This window comes from Heliconius melpomene, chromosome 15 (assembly GCF_056956725.1).
Source record: "Heliconius melpomene rosina isolate 202511_hmr_F chromosome 15, ASM5695672v1, whole genome shotgun sequence".
Lineage (NCBI taxonomy): Eukaryota > Metazoa > Arthropoda > Insecta > Lepidoptera > Nymphalidae > Heliconius > Heliconius melpomene.
In genome coordinates, this window is record NC_140403.1 from 11,664,915 (window position 1) to 11,674,329 (window position 9,415).

The following is a 9,415-nucleotide window of genomic DNA, read 5'->3' on the forward strand; positions in this document are numbered from 1 at the left end:
AAAACAGCTTCACGCTGTTCTATATACCTAGGTTGGTGGTAGGTATGTTATAAATAACTAAGGGTAGATATCGTTTTTTTAAGAATAACAGGCGAGTCGTTAATATGTAAATAAAACATTGATTTTTAAAAATAAATGATTAAAACAGTTTATTAACAAAGAGTACGCTGTATAAGTAGTGTATGCCAGCATAGTCATTTATTTGTAAATAATACGTAAAATTATAATTTATTATTACGAAACAAAAACATGGTAATATAATAAACAAACATAGTGTAGTATTTGTATGAACTTTATATCATAAACAAAGAATTAAGATAAGAAATAGGATCTTATTACTACAATGAAGTAATCTATTAAAGATAAAATAACCTTTTTTTGTTGTGTCAATAACAAATATTATTTTCAAGTTTGGGCTGCCGACAGTTTGTGGGTTCGATTGCTACTTGAGGAAATTAAATATTTAATATTTTCGTTAACGTCACTCTGGTAACAACAAATAACACGGCGTTAAGTTTCGCTCAACACCCAATGGTTTCTTTGTTCCGGATGACCCCCCCCCCATCCCCCTGTCCCCTGCTTGGTACAAGATACAGTGTAGAAGTAAATGACATTACAATTACAAATAGTTAAGTATGTTATTATTCTTCAGTAACTTAAATAGAACATTTCTTTTTACATTTTGAAATATGTATGTTTTTTTTAGAAATAAAGTTTTAACTCATTTTTAAATAATATGTTAAAATATTGTATTGTGAATAAAACTTAAAAAAATAAATATGAATTACTTTGAACGGCAATCGACTTCACATGTTAAAAAAAAATCCAACTGAGCTACAATACCATATGTTTTATGGCGTATTGTATCCCGCATAAAACGGGATAGGCAGAGATAACCTTATTGTCAAAACACTCCATTCTCCGCTTTCCGCCCGAAATCAAAACATCTTTGCGTAAAACATTGGTACTCAACGTCACGCAGATGGCATTATTTATACTTATTTCAGAGAAATTTAGCTGCGTATTTTAAAACGCAACCAATGACCACCCTTCAATTTTGGATTGAATGTCTCAGTGGATAGTTGTGCCGGTATGCAGGTTCTTTCAGACGGCGTCACCTCAAAATGTAGAATAATTTGATACAAAAGTGATTTCAACTCACATAGAGCAAATCGTGATCCTGGAAAAAAATTAATTATTTTCTTTTTATAATTATATTCAGACAAATTCGAGCTTTTTAAGAAAATTTACTAATATATAATTAAATATCTTTTCACCATCTAAACCCGGGCGGAACTTAACGCCACGGTTTCTCTACTAGAGCAGGGAAATAAAAATAACTCAGTATTGCAAGTGCAAATCGTACCTACAACTATAAAGTTTACACATAAATGTTAAACTACTTATATAACTTTTCAATAAATCTTACCAATACAATTCCTGGGGCCCAATCCAAAAGGCATATATGCCATAGGATTGATATTATGTTTGTTTTCCTCAGAGAAGCGTTCAGGGTCAAATTTCTTAGGATCAGGGAAGTATCGGGAGTCCCGATGGAAACACCACACGGGTATTGCCAAATTTTCACCTTTCCTTATCTGAAATTCGGGAAAATTCTTTCAGAAACTTATAAAAATTATGAGTGTTATGGGGCTTCGTAAATGTAGACTAAATTATCGTATATCCGAAATGAAAAACTATCTGTAGCCAAATCTCATATAAAAGTTTTAGATATTTCAAATTTGGTCGGTTGTTATATAATAATTAGTTCTGCTGTGGCAGACCGACACACATGCGCTTAGTATGAAGTAGCGACTAAGATTATCGATACAAAAAAATATCAACAAACAACACTAACAATAGTCAAGAGCAGATTTTTTAATAAATAAAATTCTCAACTCTAATAATCAGTAACTGAAACGATCGTAAACTAACGTATGGTATGAAATAATATTATATCCATAATCACAACTTACATAGAATTCTTTTTATATCCGTAGCCAGATCCAAAGTGTTACAAGCATTGTTTTTAAAAAATGATCTAGATAACTCTATATAACAGTTTTACTGATCTAATTATATAAAGAAAGTTTTTAATTACAATTAAAAACAATTAGATTAACTAAATTATTGATCCGTATGTGCCTATTTACTTCTTAAGGTCCCTAATTTTTTTAGCTTGGTGCCAATAAGTTTTACTTTTTCATAAAAATAACTTTTATCCTTTATATTTAGAATTTATCTATTATTACTATTACAGCCGTGCCTTTAACTTTTTAATTTAAAAAAAATACATTTTAATAAAGAGTTTACTTACAATATAATCTTCTGTAGCATCGTCGTTGGGTTTGCCCAAGTTATAGTCCTTAGTGCACAGTCTATCTAAGAATTGAGCTGGCGGCCATAATCTGAGAACCTCTAAAATTGAAAGAAAGACCCTAAGTGCGATAAATGTAATCCAAATTATTATTAATGATTATAATATAGCGATTATTTGTTGTTTGGGCTCATATTGAAATAGAGAGGGTACTATCTATCACATCAAATACTGCTCCATCTATCTAGCTAGCAGACTTGTATATTGTATAGAGTAGGCAGATGAAACCTAATACTAACTTCGATTCTCCACAAAAACTCTCACTTTCTGCCCAATTTTCTAGACAATATCGCACTCTATTCGATCGTTAGATCATTGTTACTCACCTGATGTGACCATATCCATGTACGACATACTTTGTATGGCATTGAAATTCAATTTTCCACCATTTTTAGCATGTTCCTCCTTTATTTCTTTAGCCAAACGATCTTGTACATCAGGGTGCAATGCCAATTCGTATAAGCCAAATGACATGCCGGTAGATATGGTATCGAAGCCCGCGACGAAGAATAGCACTGCTTGGGCGGTCAGATCATAATCTGTCCAAACTAGAAATAATTATATACAAATTAATTTATTAAAGGCATGTACGTGATTAACGAGATCATCTTTTGTTTTTATGGAGTAAAGTCACAACTGACTGACATAGACTGAGTAAACTACACAATTTCAACTTTGGTTAAATTATCTTGGATTGGTTTCAGATACATGAAATATAAAATGGCATACCTCGTGTAATAGATTTTTTCCCGAGGGCAGATTCTTCGACAGTAGCGAAACCAGTGTCCTGGGCTGTACCATTCGATGCTTTGTCATCATGTGACAGTTGGCCTGTTGCAAAGGAGACTATTATATTTTTATTCTAGATAAAACATTCACCATATAGAACTCAGATACTTAATGTATCTGCCATAGCTCTCCAACCCTTAATTCAGGTTTGATAAATCTCATATCCTCTGAAACACTAAAACGGATATATTCCTAAACAAATTCGTTTTTGTGTGAAAACATCCCCGCGGTTTATTAAAAAAATCATTGTTACGTTATATCAAGCATACAGCAGGATAGGCAGAGGGAACCTAGTGTTAAGTCACTACGTTCCCACATTTTGCCGAATTCTGGCCCAGTAGGCGTTGCGTGTTGAGTGGATGAAATCAACATCGCGCTTTGCCTCGTCATCAAATCAAAGAAATATTGAATGTTTCATTTTCTCGAGTTGGAATCGAACCCATAACCCTACACGACTTGCGACACACGCTTGTACTTATTTACAATAACAAGATAAAGTCCATTAAAGCAATCACATTTGCCGTTATCTTAAGATGTTTATTATCGATGAGTACATGTTTATGTGCACTTAGCGTAATTGTGATATAATATTTTAAATACCATCGTAACGCAATCGAGAATTGTACCGTAGTGTACAAACTAGTACAGTGTAAAGGTACAAGACAATGCAGTAATTAAAGTACGTTTTTAAATTGCTCATGAAAAACGTGTTGTGAAAATTTTTTGAATAAACAGGAAAAAGTTTGAAGCTGAAAAAAACTTTGAGTTAATAATTCGATAATATTTAAGTTATAAATAATTCATTTTACGCAGTGCTGAGCATAACAACTATCTAAATGTAACGACTTATCTTATCATACTTTTAATTGTACTTTTATGAAAATAACAATAACATAACAATATTAACATTAAAATATTAAAATGTTATTATACTTTTCTCTACAAGTCTACAATCTCTCGAAAATAGCAAAGGATCTGTATGATTTAATGTTACGTTTACTCAGATTACCCTTCATGTAATGGTTGTAGAATAAAATCCTATTAAAAAAACAAATAAGATAAATACATAAAAATTGCCTTGAACAAATAAAAATCGGCCAAGTGCGAGTTGGAATCGTGCACGAATGGTGCCGTACCATTATCCACACCTAAATACTCTAATGCTCATCGATATCAAGGCGTCCTAGTGGGGCAGAGTCCGTCGTGATTACGATTCCGACTCGAGGAACGATTACAAGAGTATTTTAACATTAGGTTCCCCCTGCGTGTTAGAAAAATACTTACCCTTTTTCGCTTCCATTAGTAAATGGATCATATCAGGTCTAATAATATTCTTCTGCTCTCGATCTTTCATTGTGTGTGTGACAAGGTTTAAGAAGAAATCTTTTGTTTGTTCAGAGAACAATGTAAGCTTAAATTTCTGAAAAAAATATTTTACTATCAAAGTTCTAGATTTACTAATATATGTAGTAGATTTGTAATTCATAAAAACATTTTTTTATATTTAATATAAAAATAACATTTAAAAAAGTTAAGGCTATTGTACGCAGGGACGGGACAGGGATGTGCGACGGTGAACGCGACAGTAGTGGGTTCGAAGTCCATTCAAGATAATGAATTGGTGAAACGTGCAATGTCTCAGAAATTGGACGTAATATACGGCCCACGGTGTATTCATACTAGATCTGTTTTTTTTCTTTGAAATTATAAAAATACCAGTTTCACACACTTTTCTACATAACAAGCTCTTTTTTTCACTTATTTCTGATATTCAAGACATGACTGAACTGACTGAACTTTGTTTTTATTTTATCAGAGTAAGGGGACTAATAATAATTCATTTCCCCTTCGCCAACGCCCCCCCCCCCCCCGCTCGGCCCCACTTTGACATTTGAACTCACATTTATTGAACCCGCACACATTGTATTTTCAAACGCTATTCTACCACTACGCCACGATGGTTTATGCAATATATTATAATGCTGATAATAGATAATCTTGATGATTATTTATTTCGTACTCACTCGTACTAGTCCAGGACAAGCAGAAAGGGCGAAAAATAATAATTGCTGGCGAAATTTAAATGTCGACGCAACTTTTCCCATTTCATAGAATTGGTTGTCAACATCGGTGTGCGAGTCCACTTTGAGTCCAAATGCACAAGACGCGATCACATCGTTGGCGTAGCGCGTCGTCAGGTCCTTGCATTCTACGTCGATGGAGCCAGCTGACAAACATATACAGAAATAATAATACAGATGTACATTGTCCCTAAAGTGAAAATTAAAACTAGTTTTGTGTTTATACAAAATTAATTTTAACTTTAGTTAGAAATCGTTTGGTTTGTTTGTTTTCAAATATTATGATGCAAATTCACAACATAGTAAGAAATATTTCAATCTAATGCAAAACTGGGAGGAAGTCAAAGGAGAAGACCAATAAGAGAAATGTGTTCATGGCTTACAACACTCATTATAATATTTACAAACTATGTTCAAGTCATTTGGTTGATTTATGAGATAATGCAACTCAAGTATTTGTTTTGAGATAAAAATAATACATTTTTATATTTCATACATACAATCTGAATCTTTGATCTTCTTCTTCAGGGCTCTGATCATCTGTTCACCCACTTCCTCCATGAAGGGCACCATCAACTTTATCTTGGAGCTCGTAAAGGCGGGGCTTAGTGTTGACCTCATATCCTTCCATTCTTCACCTGAGCAAAGTTTTAAAAAGTAAGAAAAAATATTACACATTTTAGTTGTTTTTGTTACATTTTCACTCAGTTGTCGCTTTTTAAGGCTTGGACCAAAAATATTTTGTATTGAACACTCGCTTCTTAATTAAATTTCTCAATGTTGATAGCATAACGATGAAGTCGATATCTAATGCCTTAAGTTTAAAAAGTGTAATTATTAAAATTATTAAATTTTACCTTTTAACGAAAACAAATTTCTAGCAAACAGCGGCTCGATTTTTTCATCTGCGAAACCTCTGTGATCTAGAAAGTACTCGAAGTCCTTGATAGTGATTTTCTTAATCAAGTCAATATCTCGTACAATAACTATTGGCTTGACTAGCTCGTATCTTCCAATGAATCTAAAACAAACAAACACTTTAGATATAAACATGAGTGGACTAAGCTAAGTGACTACTTCGTTCTATAATATTACTTAATAAGTTATTAATATACTTGTTATGTAACATAAATGCATCGTATCGCAACAGAACCTCTAAAGTGTTCCCATTTGTGCGACAATTTTCAAGTCTCTCCATTAATGTCAATCACTGTGTGACGTGATATAGTGTGCAACCCGCGGCAGTGTTTCCAGGTCGGTACGACATGGGTACCTTCAAAATGCGCGTCTATCTCCACCTCAAAGGCCTGTAGCTCCTCAAATGTAGCAGGGGTCGTGGGCGGCGGTGACCTGAACGCTCGTTTGCTTTGTCCTTTTTCCATAAAATACAACAATTCAACCGATACCAACCGGTTCAATTAGAACCGATAGCTCCTGACTTCAGTCAGATGAACCAAAAAACCGCTTCAGTTTTATAATATCAGATTGTTCCATTCACTTTATAAAGATAACATCAAATTAAATTCATAACTTACTTTTCATTAGGAAAAGAAAAATACGATTGTTCCAAATTCTCCGCGAAATGGCACACGCGGAAGATAATTCTTGTCATATTTCCGAAGAAGGGCACTACCTTAAGATTTTTTACACCATAGCTACTGAACCTTGAGTAGGTTTTTTTATACCATATCGTCAGTACAGCCAGCAACACCACTGTCCATATTACAAGTAACATTATCTGTGGAAAAAATATAATCTGTGAAATAAACAAAACCGCGTTTTGCCTTTTATCTCGCTCTGGTAAGCGTGGCGTCTGTCATGAATAAATCTTATTTGTCAATGTAATGGAATTCAAAACAATGATTTTTAAGATCTATCTATTTATCTATGTTTTAATTTAAATACAATTTTCACTATAGTATTTTAGAAAACTTCATTTAGTGGTTATTGGTTTCAATCGGTTTAAAAATAAAGAAATTGTATCAATATAAAGTATTTCATTCGACTAGCTTGCTGTTAAATAATTGTTTTATCAAATTGGCTTAAAGGTTAACTTTTAGGGTTCCGTACACAAAGGGTGAAAAGGGACCCTATTACTAAGACTGCTGTACGGACAGCACGTCTGTATATCTGTCTGTCCGTCCCTGTGTCTCTAGGCTGTATGTCATGAACTGTGATAATTAAATAGTTGTTTTTTTACAGATGATGTATTTCTGTTGCCATACAAATACAAAAAAACAGTATAACCGAAATATTAAACTTATATTTCATACAAGAAACTGTTGTATAATGTTACGGAACCCTTTGTGCGCGAATTCTTTCAACTGAAAATGTCATTACAACATAAAAATAATCCAGGTTAGGTTAGGTTAGGTTAGTGTATTTGAAGCAGACCAAGCCGCCAGCGGTGGCTAGTTAATAGGTAAACTATATAATATGTATTATTAAATATAAGTAAACTTGCAATTATTTCGAACATGACGCTTTAATATGTTCATATTATATAATAAAACTAAAAGCAGTAACAACTTGATCGGCGGTAGGTAAATGTTTTTTATCTAATTAAATATTTTTTTACTTTTGACCTTCATACATAAGTCAAGGTTATTTAATATCTAGCATGTATATTAGGAAATAACATTATAGGAGCGTAATCGCTGTGAGTGGCAGATCTTAACGCCGCGTTTCGTCTACCAGACCGGGGAAATTCCCTAGAATCGTAGCGTTCAAGAGTTCTTGTTTACTACGTCGTTGTATTTTATTTTTTTAATACTAACGAGTATATTTAAATTTTAGATGATGACAAACATTTGTTGTCAACTTCTGAGTTCGTTAACAGCAGTGTCACAACAGTTTAAAAGATTTAAGCTTACATCGTTGGGATTTGAACAAAAACACGACAAAAATGATTTCATTTTATGCTAAAAAAAAGATAAAAACGATATAGATATAATATAAACTAAAAATACATTATAATGACGCACACGCAGACATACAAAAACGTGAGATCCTTTTGTTTTGAATTAATCTATAAGATAACACATAATTTGGCAACTATTATTTTTTTTTATATGGCGGCTTTGTTATATATATGTAGGTACTACAACAGGTAGTGATCAGCCGCAACTTTGTTTAAATTAAATGACGAAAAATTCCGTAGAAATTTCAAAAATCTTCCTCTTACTGTTCCCCCTACCCTCTCTGTCCTAACTACATGCTAGATTACAAGTTTCTAGTAGTAGATGACTGCAGCATCACGCTGTACCCCACAAAGGGCATTCTAGGCAAAGAGAACATAGTGTTAGGTCTCCGTTTCCCACTTTTCGATCTAGTTTCCAGACGTAGACGTAGACGTAGACGTAGACGTAGACGTAGATAAAGTGAGATAAAAAATAAAAACATCAGCTTCATGCTGTATCCCCCCCATATTGCTTCGACACCAGAGCGAAGAAATTAAAATATAAATCTAAATAAATATTTTATTTCCTCCAGTGGGAATCGAACCCACACCTATGAACTCCATTTACCATGAACTCCCGGGACTTACCATGAAAAGCTGTCCCATTGCGACAAGAAAACAATAACATTTAAAAAATATATATATTGTACTCACATTATTTTTTCATACAAAATGCTAGATAATTAATATAAACAATTTTATACGCAATATTTTAAATAAAATTGATCAGTCTCAAACAACGTGCTCCCACTACTAAGTACTTGTTTCAACAGACGCTAGTATATATACGTTTTTATATATACTTATCTATGTGATATAACTAAGTATAATTATACACACTTATATTTATCATTTTCTACGTAAACTACAGATTTGCGCAGTTTACCTTACATGTGCATGTGGCGCGGCGTTGAGGTCCACTCAATACGAAATGTCTCGAATTTTAACAAGAAATGGAGATCGAAGTGTTTTAGCACTATGTTCTTTATGCCGGCTCTTCTCGGCAGAACTGCCTTCCGAACCGGTGGTAGCTTTTTGTTGACATGTACATTCGACGATTCAAAAGTGCTTATAAAGTTTATTTGAAGAAAGAATATTTTGAATTTGAATTTGAATTTGAATTTCTGTCTACCTTGCTAGATAAGTATATAGCTAGATAGGGATATGAGGATAACGTGAAGCTGAACAACCTTCGCTGAACCTTGTTTG

At 33.3% G+C, this 9,415-nt stretch overlaps 1 protein-coding gene across 1 annotated transcript; it reads right to left on the reverse strand.

Annotated features, from left to right (window-relative positions):
- Positions 1 to 117: 117 nt before the first annotated feature.
- LOC146531713 (cytochrome P450 9e2-like) lies at positions 118 to 9,019 on the reverse strand. Its single transcript, XM_085198178.1, has 11 exons — positions 8,861 to 9,019; positions 6,783 to 6,985; positions 6,105 to 6,268; positions 5,748 to 5,885; positions 5,191 to 5,393; positions 4,451 to 4,586; positions 3,107 to 3,208; positions 2,704 to 2,925; positions 2,318 to 2,418; positions 1,430 to 1,598; positions 118 to 1,180 (listed from the first exon to the last, which is right to left on the reverse strand). Exons 2-11 carry the CDS (start codon positions 6,980 to 6,982, stop codon positions 1,014 to 1,016), a joined length of 1,602 nt encoding a protein of 533 aa, XP_085054304.1. The 5' UTR covers positions 6,983 to 6,985; positions 8,861 to 9,019; the 3' UTR covers positions 118 to 1,013.
- Between the last annotated feature and the right edge of the window lie 396 nt (positions 9,020 to 9,415).